The 24,700-nt window shown below is 41.6% G+C and overlaps 1 protein-coding gene across 1 annotated transcript in view; it reads left to right on the top strand.

Annotated features, from left to right (window-relative positions):
• The window catches only part of C6 (complement C6), a 79,158-nt gene extending 57,057 nt beyond the window's left edge, over positions 1 to 22,101 (top strand). Inside the window, exons 13-18 of the mRNA XM_028875580.2 lie at positions 280 to 391; positions 4,789 to 4,921; positions 6,044 to 6,232; positions 11,695 to 11,785; positions 14,978 to 15,219; positions 21,688 to 22,101. Coding sequence (XP_028731413.1) covers positions 280 to 391; positions 4,789 to 4,921; positions 6,044 to 6,232; positions 11,695 to 11,785; positions 14,978 to 15,219; positions 21,688 to 21,869 — 949 coding nt within the window. The 3' untranslated portion in view covers positions 21,870 to 22,101. The remainder of the gene's footprint in view (positions 1 to 279; positions 392 to 4,788; positions 4,922 to 6,043; positions 6,233 to 11,694; positions 11,786 to 14,977; positions 15,220 to 21,687) is intronic.
• The last annotated feature ends 2,599 nt before the right edge of the window (positions 22,102 to 24,700 follow it).

The following is a 24,700-nucleotide window of genomic DNA, read 5'->3' as shown; positions in this document are numbered from 1 at the left end:
GGTGCAAGGGAACCAAGGATCGCTGGTTAGCATTGACTACTGTATAATAATAATAATAATAATAATAATAATAATAATAACACTTAGAATTTTAGATGTGCCTACACAATGTACTATTAAAGCACCAAATCTGCTCCTATACTTAGTTCACTAAGCAGTGGGATCTCTCTATTTAATCAGTATCTGTATGTTATCAATATGCAGACAGAGTGGACATGTTGCTTTAATACATGTATGTATATATATGTGCACGCACACTTATCTGTTTTTCCCTTTTAGTGGACAACCATGTATCAGTGACAATGAAGAAATGAAAGAGGTAGACCTTCCTGAGAAAGAAACAGATTCAGGGTGTCCTCAGCCAGCTCTGCCAGAAAATGGATTTATCTGGGTAAGCATCCTAACCATAACTTTTGGCTTAAAGTTCAAAAACAGAACTTGAAACATATGTGTTTTCTCTTCATTGGAATTATTTTCCTACTTTAAGAATATGTTATCTCAAAAGTACAAAGGAATATCCAGAAATTCTGGGACACACTTTCATCGTGAATTCCCAGAGGTGTCTTCATGCCTGCTTGTTAGTCAAGGAAGAGCCAGGTGTCATTTTCCTTTGTTCCACTCGGGTCATAAGAAAGCAGTAGACTGTGTTAGTAGAGAATGGAGCTTCAGCACAGGGTAGGTTTGGATGGCTGTAACAGTCTGCAACTGAGACCTGGCTGTTTATTTCTGAGTTGGAGTGAAGTAACATGCATCATCTAAGGCAGATTCTCTGAGATATAAAGGAGACTTCGATATAACCATTTGAGGTGTTGAGTCTGTATTATCTGTTTAGGTTAGAAATCTGTAGAATCCTTAAGCAATCAATATAAGTCATATATATATATATGGGGGGGATAGAGTTCCAAGTCAGGGTTTCTCTGTGTTGTCCTGGCTGTCCTTGAACTCACTCTGTAGAACAGGTTGGCCTTGAACTCATGCAGATCCACCTGCCTGTGCCTCCCAAGTTCTGGGACTAAAGGTATGTGCCACCACTGCCCAGCCTAATGTTTTTTAATTTCATGTTTTTCATCAAACCACAATATGTTCCTATGCTTTTTATAAGAATTGAGCACTCACTGTCACAAACATCTGTGGCTTTAGATATAAATCTTTATATACATATATATGTATATGTATATATATACATATATATGTGTGTGTGTGTGTGTATATGTGTATGTATATATATATAATGTTAAAATTGATCACAAAAGGCATGCTCTCTATCCATTTTACATTTTTAAACTGAATAAAACCTTTAAATTAATCCTTTTCCAACAGTACATTTATTATGAAAACTCAGTAACACAAATCTCTAAACCCACTCTCACAGATATCCATGGCCAATAGCCCATATTGTATCTTCTAATGTGCTGTGCCTAAAGGTCTTAAGAGGAGGCATTTTGGAAGGAGGTAATTTCAATCAGTCTTTATTCCAGAGTGGAGAGCTCAGTCTCACCAATGCAATGGAGGGTATATTAAAACACAGATCAGCCACTTCCATTTTTACAGTTTCTGGTTCACTAGCTCTCAGGTGAAGCCCTGTCTTAGTTAGGGTTTCTATTGCTGTGAAGAGACACCATGACCATGGCAGCTCTTATAAAGAAAAAACATTTAATGTTGGTCTAGCTTACCTTTCAGAGGTTTAGTCTGTTATTTTTGTGGCTGGAAGCATGACAGCATGTACGAAGACACGGTACTGGAGAAGGGGCTGAGAGTTCTACAGCCTGATTGGTAGGCATCAGGAAGTGAGCTGTGAGCCACTAGGCCTAGCTTGAGCTTCTAAGACCTCAAAGTCCACCACCCTAGTGACACACTTCCTCCAACAAAGCCACAACTATTCCAACAAGGCCACACCTCCTAAAAATGTCACTCCCTGTGAGCCTATGGGGGCCATTTTCTTTCAAACCACCACAGGCCCCCAAAAAGCCAATATCCACAAACTCCCATCCAGTAGTACTAATGCTTCTAGGCTGGGAGTCATAGAGTGGAGCCAAATTCTTTAGAACAGGTGTCAGCAAACTACAGCCTAGAGGCTCAATCTAGTTTGTTACTTTAAAAATCTAAATTTTACAACACAGCCATATTCATTTATTTACATATTACCTTTGGCTGCTTCCCAGCAGTACTAGAAAATATGAATAATTATGACAGATGCTCTATGACCAACAACTGACTGATACAGGCCCTTTATAGAAAAACATTTTCTGGTGCCTGCTTTAGAACAGAGACGTCAAAATTATGTATTATCAGATCTAGCTGCCTAAATAATGTTTAACATATTCATACCAGCTGCATGCAAGAACTATTAAAAACTCCTTATTATTTGATTTTAAAAACCCACTGAGGCTTTAAAGATGAATTCATTATGCTTATGGATCCTCTTATAAAAATGAGATTATGTCTCTTACTCTATTCCCTGATGCTATAACCAAGTCCCACAGACCTGAACAATATATGTATTAGAAAAAGAGTTATTTAAACCTGGTGTGGTGAAGCACTTCTTTAATCCCACCACTCAGGAGGCAGAGGCAAGTGGATCTATGTAAGTTCAAGGCCAGCTTCGTGTACATAGTGAGTTACAGACCAGCCAAGGCTTACTAATACAAAATTGTCTCAAAAGCAAACAAACAAAACCAAGCAAACAACCGGAAGAGTTATTTAGCAGAGTTGTGGAGTTTGGAGAATAAGCTCAATGATGACAATATGTTTTTATAAGTTATTGCTTCATTGGAGAAATGGAGACAGAAGTTCAAAGCAGTAACTTGTTTCAGGAGAAATGCATGAATGAAAAGTATACAGCAGTCAGCTAGTGAGAGGGCTCATCAGGTAAAGGTGCTTACTGTACAAGCCCTGGCCAAGTACAATCCATGGTAGAAGAATGGAACCAACTCCCAAAAGTGGTTCTTTGACTTCTACACAGGAACTCTGGCATGCTTACACATACACACATCATATCGCATCACAACACACACACACACACACACACACACACACACACACACACACCAGTAATAAGTAAAATAATTTTTAAAGTGTGCAGTTAATAAAAAAAAAAAAGATCCAAGTCATCAATATTTCTTAACAGTTCACTTCCCTTGGAAACAAAGACACATCAATAATAACCAACAGGATAGTCTTTTTGTATCCAAGACATTAAGACTCTTCTAGGATGTAACATGAACAAGTCATGACAAAGGCTGGTTGCTCAGTTTTTCACCGTCAGATTGCCAAGTTTGTTTCTGAGAAGAACTTTCTAATAAAAACTTAGTATTCTTCTCTCTCCTGTAAAGGAATAGGGGGCTCCTTTACCAGCTCTCCTAGGTAGGATGATGCTTTTCACAATTTCAAAGAGCTACTAAGGGTTCTCTAAGTGTGTGTGTGTGTGTGTGTGTGTGTGTGTGAGAGAGAGAGAGAGAGAGAGAGAGAGAGAGAGAGAGAGAGAGAGAGAGAGAGAGAGAGTTGTGAAGTTGCCACTTGTTTCAGCATCAAAGGAGCTAAATGTGATAAAAGCTAGATAAAGCATTGTTCAAGATGCTTCAGAGAGGAAAGTTCAGTGCACCTTAGGAAGCGGGAGTTTGCCAAGAGGGTGTTCCGCATGAGCTGGGTCTTGAGAGAAAGGCAGGAAGAAGGTGGCCAGGGCAGATGGACTAACCAGTGGAAGATGGCATGAGGGCATGGACAACAAAAGAGACTACTAGGATCAAAGACAGGAAGGTGGCTTTGTTTCTTTAGAATACAGATTCTGCAGAAGGAAACGGCAGGAGGTGGTGATAGTAGCATGGGTTAGTTTAAACTAACAACCAAGATGTGCAAGACCCGCTTTTATCTTGAAACTTTTAGTGAGCCCGCATAAGGCAATGCTTTATCCATTATCTGGGAAAATATATGATAACTAATCAGTTGCTAGAAAAGGAACAGTTTTTAACTGATCTGCAGCCCATTCATCTCAATAACAATGGCACACGCTTATAATTATAGGATGATCACACAGTATATAGCCATAACACAGAGAGCAGAAACCCTTTCTATTCTAGCAACACTAGGAATTTTTGTCACTTTTCTCATTGCTGTGACACGTGTTCAGGAAAAGAGAGAGAGAGATAAAATTGAAATGACTACATCTTTGAAAGATTGTGTGACAGAAGCAACTCAGGAGAGGAAGGATATATTTTTGCTCATGGTTTCAGGTGGGAAAGTTGTGGCTGAACAGACCACAGCAAGGGGAGCTCCTGTCCATTGTGAAAAGAGCATGAGGAGGCTTGCTCGCATCTCCACAGATTAGGAAGCACACAGAGCTCAGGCAGAAAGTGCAACCCGCTGTAGTCTGTAAGGCCTGCACACCAGCCCCATCGTGGAGTCCTGGCTGGACTTAAACACATGAGGATCTACTACCTCTGCCTCTCAAGTGCTAGGAATAAAAGCATGTACCATCATGCCCCCAAGGGAGCAGGTTTTTAAGTACAAAAATGGTAATTTGTTTAGAGCAGAAAAATTAACTCAGAGGATAAACAGCTGAAAAGTTATCTGGGAACAAAGATGCTGATGAGGAGGAGGAATGAAAAGAACAATGTTTGGGCTATGTTGAGGAGGAATGAAAAGAATGATGTTTGGGCTATGTTGAGGAGAAGACAGTGTGGATGAATATATAACAAGAGTATGCAATGGGCAGGATCCAGGGAGACCCTCCAATATTCAGAGATGACAATCAATCACACTCATAATTTCTGCTTTTGGTTTTAATTCTAGAATGCAAAGAAACTGTACTCCGTTGGGGAGGAAGTTGAAATTTCCTGTCTTACTGGATTCAAAGCTGTGGGATACCAGTACTACAGATGTTTACCAGACAGAACCTGGAGGCAAGGAGACGTCGAATGCCAACGTGAGAGCGGGACAAGCGATTGCATGACTCCCCTGCAGAATGAATGTGCCCAATACAAATAGAGCAAAATCGGTTCAGTTCATTTTACTATTTGTTTTTTAGTAACTGTGGTGAAAAGACTTAATGAAGCAGTAAATGGGGTTCATTTGCTAAAGTGATATTTCAAAATACCAGATTTCAGCTCTCCTGCCTTTGCATATTAGCCTCATGCACATAGCGCTATGAAGTATGTCTCTAAACAAGAAATGCATGGAACCAGAAAACTTATCTAACCACAGGAATCTGCCTTGGGTGATGTAAAAATTGAAACAAATGGATAAATCCCCCAAAAAAGATAACGCTCAGATTTGGGGTTTTGTATGAGTTGCCATCATCTCCAAACCACTATTCTTGAAGGAGGGGTACAATCACATCCTTTACTGGGAAAGATTTAATAAGCATGTTTCCTGTGACTACCCATGCTGTGGGAAGGTAAAAACTGAGATGCAAACAAGACTCATAAGTGGACCTCAAATACCTTATGGGACTACTTACATTTAAAATGCCCTGCACCTGTCACTCAAAAGTGTTGTGATTTACCTTAAGAAAAACACAAAAAGTAGATAGAGGGATGGTTTGGAAGGTAAGAGCACTTGCTACTCACGCAGAGGATCCAGATTTGATTCCAAGAACCCCACGGCAGCTGTCAACCATCTGTATATACAGTTCCAGGAGATCTAGCACCCTCTTCTGACTCCATAGGCATGGCATTAGGCACACATGTGGTTCACACACTCACATGCATGCAAACACACGTCTACATAAAATAAAAATAAATCTTTAAAGAGAAAGAAAAACTCAAGAGGTATAAGAGTAAAATAAATATTCAAAAGCTGTAACAGAAGTCAGATGTTTCTGGAGCTAATTCCTTGGCAAATAGAGCTCAGCTGTCAGAACAAATGGCTTTTTAGTGGTGTTTCTGAGAAGTTAGGGGTCCAAATTTCACTGACTAAGAGGAGGTCCCATGACTGGACAAACACAGTAAAGCTCATTAGCATTACCTCTTTAGTCACATATCATCTGCCTACACTTGTTAACTATTCTGCTCCACTGAACACATCTGAGGTATTTCTCTCCCTGCAGGGACCGAGTGCCTCAAGCCAGTTGTTCAAGATGTCCTGACAATCTCCCCATTTCAGAGAGTGTATAAGATTGGTGAATCCATTGAGCTGACATGTCCCAAAGGCTTTGTTGTTTCTGGGCCATCAAGATACACATGTGACGGAGACTCCTGGACTCCTCCCATTTCAAATTCGTTGACCTGCGAAAAAGGTGATTTGGGATTCTCATATGGTTTGGCTCCACAGGATGGGTAATTCAGCATCTGCAACATTGATGCTTCGAAGTGCATTTTAGACAACAGGGGATCCTGTGTCAATGATGAGATAGCACCTTACTAGCCAAGTGAATGTCTTTACATCTTAGAGAGTGAGTTCAATTTTCCATTCCAATAGAAACTTGGTTATTTACAGACAGTCCAAGGAATGCAAGATCTCTCATCTAACAAGATTAGAACTGATAGCTAACTGAAAATTTTGGTTCAAATAAAGAACAATAAGAAGTGGGAGGCATATAATTAGGCATTATATTAATTACCTATATCTGAAATTTCCTAGTGGCTTTTAGTCCATCATCTGATTCTTCCTATATCAGCTTCTCTAAACAATGTCTCTCAGTGCTGGGTGGCATCCTTTTAAAAATCTGCCCAAGCCCCATCTTTCTGATATTGGTGTTACCGAACTGGAAAGAAATCAGTGTCTGATATTTGTTTAAAATGCTCCCAGCTGGAGAAAATTTTGAATATTTTTCCCACAAAGAAGTAAAAGAAATAGATCTGTTAACCTTGATTACAACACTAATTTGTGCATGTACCAAAATGTCACATGGAACACTGAGAATATAAAAACATTTTATATATCAATTTTAAAAGTTTTTAGTCAATATAAAATTTTAAGAAGCCTCCCTTGGCAAATCCTGTGTCCCTAGAGATGAGAACAATTGTTTTGAAGAGAAAAAAAAATAGAGAGAAATATCTTTGAAACAACTGACTAGAGAACACTACTGAATTTTCATATTTCCCTAGATCTTTTTAGTGGTCTCATCCACAACTAATTTAAAAATGGGTTTTGTAAATCACTTTTATTTAACTATTTAAAGCCTTTGTCTTAAAAATAAGTCCATTTTTTTTCTTTATTTTGACATTTTACATGTTGAATCAATTTATATAACAAGGATAGCTGGATTTTTCAAATGTCTAATTACCTTTTGGAGTGTTGTGTGTATGAGAGAGGGGGACAGGAGAGAGAGAGAGAGAGAGAGAGAGAGAGAGAGAGAGAGAGAGAGAGAGAGAGAATATGTATTACACATGTATGTGAGTGGGTATATATGCACATATATGCTCACATATCTGGAGGCCAGAAGTTGATATGGATGTTTTCCTTGGCCACTGTCCATCTCATTTTTTTTTAAAGAAAGAAACTTTCACTAAACCTGTCGCTCATCTATTTGGTTAGGCTCACTGACCAGAGAGCTCCAGGAATCTGCCCGTCTCCGCTTCCCAGTGAATACAGGAAGACCCTGCCACATTCAGCTCTCTATAGCAATGCTGGGGGTCCAAACTCAAGTCCTCATGCTTGTGTGGCAAGCACTGACATGTCCCCAGCCCTAAGTTTATAAGCTTTCCTTAAACTGACTTTTCAGTTGGTGCCATCATGACCTTTTTACTTATGTACATCGTTGTTTCTGGCTCCTGTTTGTCCCCATGTCCCCTCCCTCATGTTCTCTCTCCTCTCTACCTCTTGTTGGTCACCTTCCTCCCCCCATGTATTCCTTATTCTGCTTCTCTGCCACATATGGAATATATATTCCTGATGTAGATAAATCTAACCCTGAGAGAAAATACATTATTATTTGTTTTTCGTCTGGCCATTCCCCTCTTTTGTACCCACTCCCTATGAGAGAAAGCATGCGATACTTGTACTTTTGCGTAATGTCCCGCTTTTAATCAGAATTCTCGAGGATGCATCTGAGATAAGATATTAAGCTAATTTTGCTTTTGAAAAGAACAGAAACCCACAGAGGGAAAATGAGCCCAAGCTTATGCATCAGCTCTCCCAACTCCCTGTGGGCCTTGCTGCCCTGATCCTTTGTTCTCTTCTGAGCTTTCACAGTATTTGAGGGAAGGGTAGAAAGTTAACCTTTCAACTAACCTTAAGTAGATAGATCCTGTGGGAACTTGTGAGAACTTCAGATGAATGCTGTGTCTTGGATCACAGGCTCTCGAGCATAATAATGATAAGTAATATGCACATCAGAAGAGGAGATAAGCTTGGACATTTCAGGCTTCCAGAGTTAAGATGCTCTGAGTAGTATTTTGTTCATAAGAGCAGGAGTGTATACATACATACATACACACACACATACATACATACACACACATACATACATACGTACATACATATACATACATATGTACATACCCATCTCTGTCTTTGGAAATTTAAATTATAAACAAAGAACATGAGATATCTTATATCTAGATAAAGGAAATAAAATATCTCCTATACTATGTCTCCTATGACTGTAATAGAAAGGCCATAGTCAAAGAAAGAAAAAAAAATTTAAATAGTCAAAGTGAGGTAAAGACACTTTCAGGCTGTCACTTGGCCAAAGACAGACTCTTGGCCCTTCCGTGTGAAAAGGTGTTTTCACCATGAAGAAACAAGGTGACCGACACTTTCCTCCACAGTCACTTCCTTCTTCTTCCTTCGAGGACCAACCCTTTGCACACCACCTCGGAAAGTTCGCCTGTTCTCAGCACTTCAAAGATTGGGAAATGTCCTCCGTTACATTGCTCCTGAGTTTGGCCTTCTGGATGACTCACTTCCAGCACCAGCTTCCTCCTGAAGAATCAGGGACCAGAGACATGAAAAGCTTGTGTGTGGTCACTGAGCACTTCAAAGTGACAGTGACAAGATGATGCTCCGCACCACCTGAAGTTGATTTCTCACTGCAAACAGGCTCCGGGCCTCCCTGTAGCCTGTATGAGAAGGGCGTAGAACAATTGTGTAAAAAAACAATGGTGCCCTCTCCATGTCAGTGTGCATCTGCACAGCTGCAGCCTACCGCACTCACCTCTTCTGACATGCACGCTACTTACCACATTAGAGCTACAATCCCCCAAGTTTGTCTAGGTTCTTGGCTACTTTTCACCACATGGAATGAAGGTTCCAAAAGAAGATAATGGTAGAAAAATGGAAATAGTGAAAAGGAAAGCCCACCCCATGGCTCTTTTCAGTACTCAGTTGGGTCTCTAACAAAAACCCTTTTCATCAAATCTTGTGCACAATAGGCTAAGTGGGAAACTGGGAGCCAGATCCCATGTTCCGCTATGTGATTTAATGAATATCTGCATGTGGCTGTTTACTTACTATCATAACAATTAACTTGTTCACAAAAGCATTCTGGTCCTGAGGATGCTGATGAATCAGATCCAGCTCAGGGAAGTATGGCTCGTCCAACATGCTTGGGATGTCAGCTTTACATCTAAGGCAGCTATTCTAAAAATCCCTCGGGGTAGCCTTCCCTGGAAACAAAGATAACCAAGGTTTTTTTTTCCTTATAGAGAATATACCTCAAGTATCAACTGCCCACTGTAGTCCCCTTCCTTCACGTGGACTCTGTTCAATTCTTCATCCTAGTCCAAGCCTATTTCTTTTCAAATCTTTCCTACTTTTCTCAGTTGAGATCTGTATGGTATACAGTCTCCTGAATCCATGCTGCCTGTTTAAAAAAAAACTGCCCCTACTTTCATTTGCAAACCCATGGTTATACTGTTTTATGCACATGAGATAAGAAGTCTCGAATGTATCTACTTCTCTCCAGTTCTGTGTCTGGTACCTTGGTCCAAATTGCTGTCTCCTTTCTCCTGAATTACTAACAAAACCCCCTTTAAATTAATCAAAGAACCACTGTGGTTTCCTTCCTCTGTCTTCATTGAAATCTCTCCTTCCCCCTACCTCCCCTCATTCTTTTCCTCCTTCTCTTCTTTCCTTTTTAGTTAACCAATAGAATCCTAGTACATAGAAAATATAAATGGATCAACTGCTACATTCATCCTATATGAAAATTGGACTTTCAAGACATTAAACACACACACACACACACACACACACACACACACACACACACACACACCAAATTGCAAGATTTTCATAATGCTAGATCTCCCATATGTTGTATTTGCTCTTGTCTTTGGCCTCCCCGCAGGTTTCAGCCGTGTTGACTTTCTCACATTAGTTCCTCCCTCCCGGCTTGTTTTTCACAGGTTCCTGCCTACGCAAGAACACTCAATGCTGGAGTCTCCCTAGACGACCATTTGCCCCACCACCTCATGCTGTACTCCTGTGCTGGGGCATCCTACTCATATCTGCAGCCTCAACAATTCCCTAGGTGAACCAAATCCTCAACACCAATTTCCCTGCTGAGCTCTAAACAGGGACACCCAAACCCCTCTAAGTCTCAGTAGGCGAAGGGTACCACAAACCCAACATGGGCAGAAAGAGGTCTGATTCCTCATCGTCCCCTGCCTGAAATCAACCATCCTCTGATACTTTCCCTTCCAGAAGAGGCCCCAGTGCCTCTTCTCTTATGTAAACTAGACACTAAGAATTAAGCTTGACTGCTGTCATAACTTACTGCAATATTGACAGAATTTATTCTAACACACACACACACACACACACACACACACACACACACTTACCTACTTCATTCTAGTTTGCCACCTACACACATATAACTTACCTACTTCTCTCTTCTGTCACATCTGGACCCTTGTTCTACACTACCATCCCTTTTGTACCCAAATCACCACAATAACACCATAGATCACTATATACCATAGTTGTCGTCTCTATACCTCCCCAAAGCTGTTTTTCCACTAAAGTCAGAGCTTATCTCTTTTTCAAGACCCAAACTTGCTCTTGTTACATGCTTCCTTGCCTAAAGACCATCAAAGTTGTACTGCTTAGAAAATAAAGGGGGAATGGCCTTACTAGACACCTTAATTCCCATCGTGCACCACTTCCGGTTGCATGCTACTGTTGTTCGGCACTCAGCCACACTGGCCTTCTCTCAGTTCCAGGAAAGTCACATGCTGTCTCGTTCGGAACATTTTCAAGCTTGATGTTCCCTCTGCTTCTAACAGTCCCCTTGCCCTCTCCCTGACACACATACCTCCCTGTTCCTAACCTCCCTAGTAGCATCAATTTTTCTGATTGCATGCTTTCTCTTTAATAACACCAATATTGTTAGCAATTTTCTTTGTATCCCTGTGCTCGTTTGATCAACAGCTGTCTGCCCCCACAAGGTGAGGCACGATTTGCTCAGTCCAGTCTCAGAACCTAGCAGAGTGCTCAGAGCATCAGAAAAAATGATCCATCAACATCTGAAAGACAAAGGAACGAAACTCTCACCATTCCCATGTTTTGTTTGTTTGTTTGTTTTCTGAGCTCAACAGCAATTTTAGGTTGGAAAATGGCAGAGGAAGTGAGCTGGGAAGGACATTTCAGATGGACTGTTTCATGACACCTTCTTTAGAGAAGCCCCAATGAAAGATCTGATGCAGGAGACAAATGAGAAGCCTTCCTCACTGTCTGCTCTCCTGAACTCAAGCTCAGCACTTGAAACCCTCGAGGACACTGTTCTCCTCTCTCTCTTGTCTTTTGTTTCAGATGCTCTGACAAACTCAAAGAGCCTTTGTCAACCAGGACAAAAACAGTCAGGATCCGAGTGTGTCTGTATGTCTCCAGAAGAAGACTGCAGGTATGAAGCACTCTGAAGTGTGCTCGCAAATTGAGAAAACCACTCTAGCACAGCCAGTTCGATGGAGAGGGCTGACCTTGACACACAAACCACAAAACATTAATTTTCACATAACTGAAACTCCTGTGTTCAGTTGAATTCATCTTTTCCTATTGCGGAGCAGGCTCTTTTTAATTATTTCTTTTATCTTCAAGATTAGAATATAACTGTCATTTCCCCCTTCACTTTCCTAACCTCCAAGGGAGCAAGTTTTTTAAATCATGTCTCAGCCTGGCTCCCTAAGTTCCTGTTGTTTTTGTCTATGTAAGCAGTCTAATTTTTGTGTGTTAAAAATTTGCTCTTGCCCACTTAAAACTTCCAAACTTGTCTATGTCATAGCCTTCCCTTCCTTACTGAATGTAATTTAAGGTAGTAACTCCAATAAGTTGAAGTAAAGAAAGTGTTATGAGTATGGACTACACACACACACACACACACACACACACACACTCACTCACTCACTTGCTGGTTGTTTCTTTCATGCTGGGCAGAAAGCAGAAAAACTAGAAGTTCTCAGGTGATTATTGTTGGCTCCCTGTTGCTATAACTCCCTTCTCTTTACTGAATAGATCCAGAGGTATCAATACTGCTTTTTACTTTTAAGGACTCATCTCAGTTGAATGCAAAAGAAATCCCAAGTATCATTTGCTTGATAAAACTTTATTTCTCTATCTCACAAAAAAAAAAAAAAAAAAAAGTGAAAAAGCATGGTGGGTTATGGTGGTTTGAATGGGAATTGCCCTCACAGGCTCATATAATTGAATACTTGGTCCCAGTTTGCAAAACTGTTTGGGGAAGGTTGGGAGGTATGGTACTGCAACTTCTTTTATTGTTTTATTAAAAAATAAAACTCAGGAGTTAAATATTAGAAAGTAAACCCGAGAGATCTACCAAGTAACAGAGACTGACCCTCCTTTCCCACTTCCCAGGTAGAACAAGGCGCACATCTCTTTGGTCCCCTCCTTATTCCTCCTGTGTGTCCCTCTATCTTCCTCTGAGTCCGCCAGAAAACTCTATGGTCAACTCCAGCCTGCTGAATGTGGACTCCGCCCTCCGAACTAGGGTCCGACTCTATTGATGGTCTCGGAGCAACAACACAAACAAATCTTCTGCAACAGTTTGCTCTTATTGGGGGAGGTTTGTCACGGGGGTGGTTTTTGAGGATTGAAAAGCCCACTCCATTCCGTTAGCTGTCTCTCTATGCTTCATGCTTATGAATCAAGATGTGAGCTCACTGCTATTGTTCCAGCACCACACCTACCTGCCTTGATGCGCTCCACCACCGTGGTGGCCATGGACTCCAACCCTCTGGAAGAGTTAGTCCCAAATTAAACACTTCATTTATAAGCTGTGTTTTTCATGGCGTTTTATCACTATCACAGCAGTAGAAAAGTAATAATGGGTCTCTCATTTCAGGTAAAACAGAGACTCCTCCTTTTTGTATGTTTTTCCACCTTTAAGATTATTTCATGGTCAGAGATTCTCTGCTAGAGCAGGAAGGAAGACGACAAGTGGAAACATTCTTCTTTTGTTTAGTCCTCTTTTCCCTGGAAAACCCATCTCTTGCTTCATCTTGCTAACTTTCTCAGAGTCAAATTAGATTCATTTCCTGAGATAGCAACAGAACGTATATATGTTGGCGAGGAAGTCAACAGACTATAACCTTTGTGAATGTGTCACGTTTAACACTCATTGGTGTAGCTGGAGAGTTTTCTCTCCAGCTCCCGCCAATCCCGCCAGTCCCGGAGCCCACTTATAAAATAAACACAGACTCTCATATTATTTAAACTATTTGGCCTAATGGCTCAGGCTTCTAGCTATCTAGTTCTTCTACCTTAAATTAACCTATTTTTATAAATCTATACATTACCACGTGGCTTGTGGCTTACTGGCATCTTCACATGCTGCTTGTCATGGTGGCGTATGGCAGTGTCTCTCCCTTCCCTTCCTGTTTCCTCAATTCTCCTCTCTGTTAGTCCCGCCTATACTTCCTGTCCGGCTACTGGCCAATCAGTGTTTTATTTATATAGAGCGATATCCACAGCACATTAGCTCCCAGATTCCTCTGTACAAATGTAGACAAACTTTTGTAAATGCTCAGTCCCCATTATTTGGGAGATCACAGTGGGTCTTTTTCTCTACAGTCCCTCCAATGTACACGAGCCCAAAGGTGGCTCAATTTGTGCTCCTCGGTTTTTTCTGCAAATGGATTCTTCCTTTTGGAGTCTTGTCACCAGAAGCAGCTTTCTGGAAACTATTCAAAGTATCCACATTGTCCTGTTAACCTGGGAAGTTTCTTTCTGTGTTTGTGCAACACCAAATCTTAAGCATGTATGCTACCCCTGGAGAGCCCATCAGAAGTATGCTACACCTTCCCATCCTTCCTCTGCCCATCATTTCTTCTCCCAAGGAGTGCAGGTGTTGAGAGTGGCTAGCACATGGCTTATTTGTTCTGAACAGAGAAAGCTCTACTTTCTGGAAATAACTTTACACACTGGTGCACTGACTGTTAACTCTGAAGCAGACACCACAAAAAGAACTGAGATTTGAAGTAATCTCAGAGATCTGTGCTCTCAGCCAAGAGAAGAACTGATCTCATATTACATTCATAGTAGCAGGATGTATCCTCTTATCTGTGGAGATGAAGCAAGTCAGCCAAGGAATGACTTAAAGCCTTGTACTCTAAAGCACAGCACAAACACATTTAAAATGTTATATAGTGATATAGATACAGTAGGGCAGCAATTGATTAGTTATTTAGAGTTCCCAGGAGATAAAGACTCTGGGCTACGTAGCTCAGCAAAGAGAAAGAATGCAATGCCAATGGGTGCTAGCAAGAAAACAATCTTAAGAGTTTAGAGATGTGATTGATATAATTGCCAGATACTAAACAGGGACTTGGGGAGGGGAAAATAAAACAGGGCAGCTGGTTGGAGCTAATCATAGAAAATCTTGGTTGCTCAATTGTTTGGACTTAAACTTGAGTTCAGTTATAAGCAATGCCAAGGTTAAGATGGACATTCAAAAAGATGAGTCTTAGCAACAATACAAGATGAAATGGGGAGGGGAAGACAACTTGAGTCTTAAATTGGCAACGTGTCATATGTTTTTTCCTGCCCTCACATATAACGCTTGCTTTCCTTCCTTGGGCAGAAATTATTCAGAAGATCTCTGCATATTTGATGTGGGATCCAGCCAATACTCCACTTCATCTGCCTGCAAATTTTTGGCTGAAAAATGTTTAAACAACAGCCAGTTCCATTTTGTGCATACTGGTTCTTGCCAAGAAGGCCCACAGTTAGAATGGGGTCTTGAGAGGCTACGACTTGCATTGAATAGCACAAAGAGAGTGTCCTGTGGATATGACACCTGCTATGACTGGGAAAAATGCTCAGGTAAGCTACTGCTGGAAAAACATACTAGAAATACTCTTACTTGAGTTCTACTCAGATGGCATGGTCTATGTCCTCCACATTTATACATCATATTTCTAGAACAGCCTGACTTTAATCAAAAATGATTTATTTTTATTAAAGTTTTAATGATCTAAGTAGAAAATACAAAAGATGACCAACCAGAAATTAAAAGTAACTACCTTATTATTCAGTTGTATAACTTTCCAGTCTTTTCCTGTGTACCTGTAGACAGTGTTATCCTTAGATTCCAGTAAGAGGAATATTTTTCTTCTCTCTAGCTTCAGGCAGGCCCTGCCATACCCCAATTGAAGAGTCTTCATGAGAATTATCTAATTTTTTCCCTGTTGGTTCAGACTCAATAGAGTCAACTGTGCTATCTAGATAAGAATAGGTTTCAATGTGGATACCAGTTGCTGCAACTTTTTCCTTAAATTTCTTTAATTCCTCTGCTAGTGACTGGGAATATGCAGGGTTGGCAGTATTATTCAATCAGATATTCTGAGTCCAAGTTCAGGGTCCCATGGACTCGAGCACTGTTTTTCCCCTATGGAACAATCTTTGATCTTCTACTGCTTCCCTTCCTCACCTGACCTGTAAGGTCAACCAGATCTCCACAAAAAGCTCCATGACCCGTGGGGACAGTATCATTTCTGTTCCAGAGGTAGATTCTAAATCTCAGAGCACAAGCTAGCAAGTAAATAATTCAGAAAGGACAATTTGCTCAAAATTGCTTGAAATTGGACTACCAATATTGTACTGACATTCTCATTTGGATCACTACTTATAGAGACAGCCAAATCCATTAAAAAAATTGACCCTGGTGCCTCACATATCTCATGTATTGCCCTGCATACAATACACATACATAAAAGATAAAATGGGAACATACTATAGAGGATATTTTATAAATTGATATGTTCATTTAATATAACATGATTTAAATAGAACTTTTTCCATGCTCTGATATTATTGTCACATAATTTTAATGTCTACAAAAGTCTGTGCAAATATTAACTGTGATTTATTTATCCAATGTTTAATTAGTTTAAAATTTCCCTGATACGTTGGTGTTATAAGCAGTGCTATGACAGAAAAATTTATCACAGATGGTTCTGCTAATCCAAAATTATTTCTTTAACATATGCCTTAGAAAATGAAAGTTATGAGTAAATAATATTTAATGATGTTTTTAATATGTATCTTGACAATTCCTTACAAAATGGTTAGAGATTAGGAGTTAACAAAACTCAAATGGGCATCTAGATTCCCCTTAAGACACATTTTCAAGAATTGTATCTGAAACTTAGAAGTAAAGCCCACAGTAGAAACCTGTGGGGTTGTTTCATCTAAAGCCACCTGATGTTCTTAAGTATGCCCTTTCAGTTCCCAGACCAAGGTTCTTCATCTGAGAGAAGAAGAAAATTTCTTACTCAAGTCCACACTTCTTCTGATCAGTTTGAAACTGATAACCAAAATCATCTTCTTCATAACTTTACAGAGCACAGGCCATCTGATTTAGCCTTCATTCAGGACCCAAGTCTTTAACATCCAATGCCACATCTGAACAGGGCAATTCCACACAAGAGACGGAAAACAGGGGTCTGCTTCAGAAACCACCCAGTGCTGGTCACTATAAAATCTCTTATAGATAAAGCCTCTAGAATCTATATTTTAGTTGTTTGACCAACAACATTAACCATTTGACATTTCTCTCAGAAGCAGTATTTTGTGTTAGACAAGAGCTGCGAGTATTATGCAGAATCCTTTCTATGTTTAAATATAAACATTTTCACTGAAAATTGTAGTACATGGATATTTTTGCCAGAAACAGAGAGCCAGACTTGGGAGCTCAAACCTGCAATTCTAGGACTTGAAAGGCTGGTGCAGGAGGATTTAATGAGTTCAAGACCAACCAGGGCTAAAGGTGATTTCCAGGCCAGGCCAGGTTACAGTGTGAGATTCTGTCCCAAAATCCCTTCTACAAGAAAAAAAAATAGAAGGGATTTAGACAGCTGGATGATTTTTTTTAAATGGTCTCTGACTTTATTGGGTAAGTTGGGATTTAGGGAGATATTTATGGTTATTTTGCTTTCTTCCTCCCAATAACGAAGGTCTTTATGAAATTCTTCCTTTAAAAAGATTTTGTTTTACTATTTTTCCATAAACCATTCTTTTCAAATCTGGGTGACTTGAAAATAATTGCTGCAATGCAACTTTATTGAAACGTCTGCTTCACTAGTGTCCCTTTATGAAATATCTGCTTACTAAGTGCCCACGGACTCTACTAACACAAGTTCATTTTCAAAAGAAATACTAAGATATTGCAATACTTAATCAGTATTGCTCAAATTAATAGAATGTTTGGGGGAAATAAAGCTAATATATAAGCATTTCTTAATGAAAAGATTCGTTTATATAATTAAAAGACAATTTGGGTTCTGTACATAGTCAAGCAACTAAAAGTACCTTTTTTCTAAAGAAATGATCAGCCTCAGACAGTATTATTTTATACTTTTATTTATTCCTTGGCAACTTTGTACACATATAGAGTGTCCCTTCATCATACCCAAGTCAAACTCCCCTCTCTCACTCCCCTTAGCCATACTCCAAGTGTTTCCCCCTCCAGCCTCCATGTCTCCTTCTCCTCCTTTTCTTCATCACCCTCCATAACCCACTAAGTACAGTACTGCGTGGTTGTGGGGCCATCCACCTGAGCATGGACAGCCATCCACCTGAGCATGGACAGCCCACCAATAGCCACCCACAAGAAGAAAAAAATTCCCTTGCCCCCAACAAGCATCAATTGCCAATAGCGCCTTATCTCATGAGCCTTTCTCCCTTTGGACTGGTTTGTCCATGCAGGCCTTACGCGGTTCCCTATGCCTGCCTTGGGTGCATGAGTGTAATGGCCACATTGTTTTCAGAAGGCAGCATTTCACAGTAGTCCTTCCCTCCTCCAGCTCTTACATCCCTTCCACCCGCTCTTCTTGGATGATCCCTGGTCCTTCCAGGTGGGGTGGGGTAATAGAAATGTCCTGTTTAGGGCTGAGGATACACCAGTGTCTTATTCTCAGCACTTTAACCAGCTCTGAGTTTCCGCATTGACTGACTGCCCATGGCAAAAAGAGGCTTCTCGGATCATGGTGGAGAGCAGCAGTAATCTACGGGTATAAACATACATGTTTAGAAGGCAGTTAGACAATAAGTCCACTTAACAAAACAGCAGCAGAGACATCTCTCTCTCTCTCTCTCTCTCTCTCTCTCTCTCTCTCTCTCTCTCACACACACACACACACACACACACACACACACACACACACACACACACACATACACACACACATATACACTACACACTGTAGCAGGAATCTTAAAAGTTCTTATTAATAAAATCAAACCTGAGGCGAGTTATTGGGGTCCATGCTGGTAGATCAGAGAGACAGAACAAGCCACAGCTATCTCACCTCGCCAGATCCTCAGCTGGTCTTGTCTCCTCAGACTGGAGGCCTCTGAGTCCTCATCCGGAATGGGTCTCAGCTGAATTACTGCTCAAAAGCCTGAATGCTTAACCAGCCAAAATCTTCTAGTTTCTGGTCCTCACACCTTATATATCTTTCTTCTTTCTACCACCACTCCCTGGGATTAAAGGCTGGCTTTCTGGGATTAAAGGCGTGTGTCACCATGCTTGGCTATTTCCAATGTGGCCTTGAACTCACAGAGATCCAGAGGGATTTCTATCTCTGGAATGCTAGGATTAAAGGTGTGAGTGCCACCATTTTCTAGCCTTTGTATCTAGTGGCTGTCTGTTCTTTGACCCCAAATAAATTTATTAGAGTACACAATATTTTGGGGAACACAATACCACCACAACACACACACACACACACACACACACACACACACACACACACACACACACACACACACACACACACACACACACACACACACACACACACTGCTCCTAGAGCCTAGGACCTTCCCAGCTATATGCTTTTAACCAGTCTTAGTATCCCAGGCAGGAAGTGCCTCCTGTGGATTAGACCTCAAATCCCATCAGAAAGTAGCCGATTATGCTTCTGTCAGTCTTTAACTGATGACCACATGTCAGCATCACAGTGAATAACATTGGGAGTAGCACCAACGAATAGTACAAGCTAATACATTTACAAAGAAAGAGGATTCAGAAACGTACTTTATACCCAACCCACTCGCCGCAAGCTGTGGTCCTCGTAATGTTAAGTTGGATTGAATTCCATCTTCCTCAGACTGTGTTCATGATTACACTGGACTCCGATACTCCTCCCCTTCCCCATCTAAAATGAAATTATAGAAGAGTCTAAAGTGGAATACCAAAGTAACAAGATGTTCTCTTTTCAAAACTTAGAAAAGAAATGGCTCCCTTGGGGATCTATTTCTATGGATATTAAATGTTCTGTCTGAATTACAAAAATATCCACTACCAACAAACCAGCCAACAGAAAGGGGAAATTCATTCACCAAAACCCCATTTAGCATCCCACCTATGGATGCTCCTGTACAGTCTGGTGAGGGGGCTGAGCATAAAGGACTCTTTGTTCCCCCTCAGACTATTCACAGTCCTTGGAGAACTCGCATTAACAATTCTTGCATGACTCACTTTAATGTGAAGCAGTGTGATCAGAACTGTAAGAGAGAGAAGAGTCTTCCGACCTGGATTTTATGAGCGTGGAAGTGTGAGGACTGAGTGTTGAAGGATTCCTGGCTAGACGTGGTGGGAATGGCCCTGAGGTGCTGAAAATAAACAGACTTGGTGCAAATCACAATGACATAAAAAAAAAAATTTAAAAAAAAGAGTGAAGATGTCACCTTTCTCATTTCTTGCATAAGTTTTCTTATGCAAGGTGGAACAATCTCTTGGCCTTCTCCACATCCATCCCTCTGACAATACACGCGATTTTCCCACTACCCTTACCTTCTCCAGCTGGCTACAGATTAGTTAAAATAGGCAAGTTCCAAGTTCAACAAGACACTTTGTCTCTGTAAGATAAGGTAAAGAGCAATCCAGGAAGATACCTGATGGCAACCTCTGCCTTCTTCACACACACACACACACACACACACACACACACACACACGTGGAGACTCACAGAGGCTTCCTAGTGAGAGCTTACTGAAGGTCAGAGAATCTGAGCTTGCTTTACCCAACAGGACTATGTAATGGGATGATTTGGCCATGGGTGTGTTTACCAGGTGTTTTGAAGGGTCCTATACTTAGCTTTACATTGTGCTTTGATCTTGAAACGGGGAGGTCTTTTGCCTCGCCCCTTGGCATTGTACAAAAAGCCCTTTGGAATAAACCTCAAGGCAACTGGGTATTGACCCAGGGCCCTCCCAAAGCTATCCTGTGTCTCTGTCTTTTTTAAAAAAAAGTTATTTGCTTATTTGTTTATTTATTTATTTATTTTGGTTTTTCAAGACAGGGTTTCTCTGTGTAGCTTTAGAGCCTGTTCTAGAACTCACTTTGTAGACCAGGCCTCCCGAGTGCTGGAATTAAAGGCGGGCACCACTGCCGCCCAGCGTCTCTGTCTTTCTTATCATCTCTTTCTATCTTTCTATCTATCATGTTCTCATTCCTCTCTCCTCCCCCCAAGAACCCTTCGACAGTTCAGAGATGGACTCCAGCAGACACACACACACACACACACACACACACACACACACACACACACACTGAAAAGGAAGTTGATTTCATGAATGCAATATTTGTTTGAATTATGCAGTGATTAGGTGCCTCCAAAACTGGCTCTTATAGGAGAATCACCCAAATTAACTGCTTATTAAAAATACAGACAACAGGTACAACCAAGTAATATTTTAGTATGAAATGAGTAAATATGACATAGGGTTATATCAACATGCGAGACTTGTAGGTCATTTATTAAAATATCCTCCCCTACTGTTTACTAACTGTTTGACCACAGGTAAACTCTTGAGTTCAGTTTGTTCATCTGTAGAACTGGTACAGGATAGATCATAGGTTTGTAAGTATTCAATAAAGTATGTAAAGTGCTTGGCACAATGCATTGTTTCAGAGTTCATGTCCAATAAATAATAACAAAAATGTAAATAAGAAGTGCCCAGAGAAAAGCTACATCACAGACCTTGTATAGATGGCTTAATAGAGTGAGTGAGAGAAATAGCGCAAATCCTGATTGGATGTAGGTCACGAGTCCCAGAAGGTGTCAGCAATGGCCCAGTTCTGGAGTCTTGCTAGCTTAGGAGGGCACTCTACTGTCTCAAAGTCTCATCTCGCCATCCAGCAACTGTTAGGTCCTTCGGAATGTCACCCTAGTTGCAGCTTTCTCTTGATCGCCATCAAGGAACTCAGCACTACAGGAAAGGCTTAAGTACAACCAAGCCATGAAGGACTGTCTGTGATGACTCACACCGTCTCTTTCATTACAGCCCACACTTCCAACTGTGTCTGCCTGTTGCCCTCACAGTGCTCCAAGGATGGAAACCAACTCTACTGTGTCAAAATGGGATCATCACCAAGTGGGAAAACAGTAAACATCTGTACCGTGGGAGCGGTGAGGTGTGCAAACAGGAAGGTGGAAATACTGAACCCCGGGAAGTGTTTGGATTAGCATAGTTACTGATAAATGAATTTCCTATCCATTGTTTTTGAAACCCCAAAAGTAGGGATGGGAACAGGGACAGGAAGTGGGTAAGCAAATGGATGGGAACAAAGTATAATGGCACATATGTTCAAGGATGCCGTGACAAAACCCATTCCTTCGTATGATAACCTAAAAAAATAATTTTTAAAGCATTATATGAAGAGAAAACTGGCATGGCCATAAATTACTGGAAAAATTCTTTTGTGTGGTTTATGTATCATTACTGTAAGGATTCTGTCCTTAATTATGTCACCAGCCTGCGACGGTGTCCCAGCCTAAAAAGCGGGTGGGCCCTCTGTGCGCACCTTCTCTTTCTGCTCTTTCTCTCCTTCTGTCTTTCCTCTCTCTCTCTTTCTTTCCCTCTCCTAATAAAGCTCTGAAAAGGTAACCATGGCTCGTGATTCTTCCGATCAGCACTCTCCTCCGCCAGCATGGCTGCCACAGGAGGCAGCCAGCCAGAGCAGCACCATTTAACCAACAATTACCCTCCTACCAACTCACCATTTGATCAACCCCCCCATCAAATTCTGGCGTATGTTGTCCTGTGTCATATTTCTGAGTTGAAACATCTGTATCAATCTGGCAAATTATCTTACACTGAACAAAATATACTGGGACTTCTGAGGACCTTTGAAGTCTGTGATAAGCATTATTCTCACAATTAACAACAATAAAACCTGTGATATTTTCCAATAGATCAATAGACAGAAAGCTTCAGAGTCCACAACACACATTACAAATACCCAACCTTCGTGTATTCATTTCCCAGGCGATTTCTTAGTTTCCGCAGTGTAGAAAGCACTGTTCTGTGTCCTTGATGGTACTGCTGGCAGCCGCTAGTTTTGAGATGAACCACACGGCTGACCCTGATTTCGTAGTTGATGTCAAAACCTTGGTCTCTTACTTCTTACTCACTCAAGTGGATGTGTAGACGATGCTTTCCTACATCTCCAACACAGGGCGGTTCCTGCTTCAGGGAAGGAGGCAATGAGCCGCAAGCAAGGACCTGGTAGAAATCTTCCTAGGCTTTGCATGTTAAATGCAGACAGACCTTTCCTCCTTTCATTAATCATAAAATGTTGACAACATCCAAGGACTTTGTCATATAAAATGAGTAAAAGGAAAGAAGGAAAAACCCCGAGAAAACGTATTTTCGTAGCGTAATTAGAGTTGAGTGAGATTTCTCCCTAGGATTCCCTGGCCCATCCTCTTCCTGCTCAAGCCACCCACCTGACCCTGGCAGTGAGAGAGGTGAAGGGTGTATGTGCCTCCTGCCCTCAGCATTCCTGAGACTAAGACGCATTAAATAGGCCTGCCTGCCAAAGAGAGTCAAGAAACTTTCTTCAAAGCTGAATTGGCCCTGCTCCACCCAGCTCTCCTGTGAGTCCCATAACTCTTCCCTCTAAAACAGATCTCAGAAAGGAAAGGAACCCAGCGAAGGAGGGGGATGGTCCTGCAGACGTATGCATTCAGTGTTCATAGTGGAAGTTTTAGTTCCCTCCTCTCTCCTGGGTGAAAAAGGAAGATTATATATATGCGGCCCCCACCCAGACACATGACCAAAGCCACCATGGGGTCATTGGTGGGGCAAAGGGCATCTCCATCTACAGTCAAATGTGAGCAGGCACAGTGAGAAACCACCAAACACAGCCATTCTCCATGGACAGAACAGTTTTAATAAAACGAAAACTGCCCGGCTGTCTTGCAAGGTAGAGAAAGGCATCCGGCTGCAAACGCTTATTCGGTTGTAGAGGGGCGTATGCTGTGGGGGAGGGGCGCGCAGCTGACTGACAGCTGTGGTCGGGATCATTCGGTTACAGCTTCTGAAAAGGACTCCGGTTTCTGTTTCTCTGACACACCATGTTCAGGTAGGGTGGAGTCATATCGGCACTGCGACTTCAGGAAACCACTTTTCTGTGACCTAACGGCAAGGACCGCTGCATGCCATGAAATGTCAGCAATGCCGATGGTGATGGGGTTTCTCTCTCTCTCTTTTTTTCTTTCATTTTTCTTTATTAAGAAATTTTCTACTCGCTCTACATACCATCCACAGATCCCCCTTCCTCCATCCTCCCATCCCCAGCCCTCTTTCCCGAGCCACCCTGAATCCCCACATCCCCCAAATCGAGGTCTCCCATGGGGAGTCAGCAGAGCCCAGCACACTGAGCCTAGGCAGATCCAAGCCCCTTCCCACTGCACCAAAGCTGTGCAAGGTGTCACACTACAGGCACTGGGTTCCAGAAGCCTGCCGATAGACCAGGGACCGATCCTGATCCCCCTGCCTGGGTGCCCCCCAAACAGTTCGAGCCAAACAACCATCTTCGATATCCAGAGGACCTAGTCCAGTCCCATGGGGGCTCCACAGCCACCAGTCCACAGTTCATGGGCTTCCACTAGAGTAGCTGGTCATCTCTTCACGTCCTCCCGGTGATGGGGTTTCTAAGAGGTCCTGAAGGTTCTGGTCCAAGCTAAAGCACTTCCCCCTCCCGTGAGCTGAGAGCACTTCCTGTCCAGTGCTGAAAGCAAGATGCTTACAAGAATGGCTGAGCACTCAGAGAAAGAGTGAGAGAAGAGTGACGAAGTGTGTCTAGGGGTAAGAGTGGAACAACCCTTTCTGTACCTCAGTCCCAAGGCACAGGAAAGGACTGGAAGATTGGCAAGTGTTATGGTTCTCATTAAAGGATCACACACGGAAGGACAGGCAGGCAGTGGCCAGACGTGAAGTTAGGTTATGAAATGAACATCAGCTATGAGACAGAAGACCAAACCTGAACCAACTTTTAAAAACAGAAACTGAC

Source organism: Peromyscus leucopus, chromosome 11 (assembly GCF_004664715.2).
Source record: "Peromyscus leucopus breed LL Stock chromosome 11, UCI_PerLeu_2.1, whole genome shotgun sequence".
In the NCBI taxonomy this organism is placed as follows: domain Eukaryota; kingdom Metazoa; phylum Chordata; class Mammalia; order Rodentia; family Cricetidae; genus Peromyscus; species Peromyscus leucopus.
The sequence above is the reverse complement of the archived record's forward strand: the minus strand, read 5'-3'. Positions and strand labels throughout refer to the sequence as shown.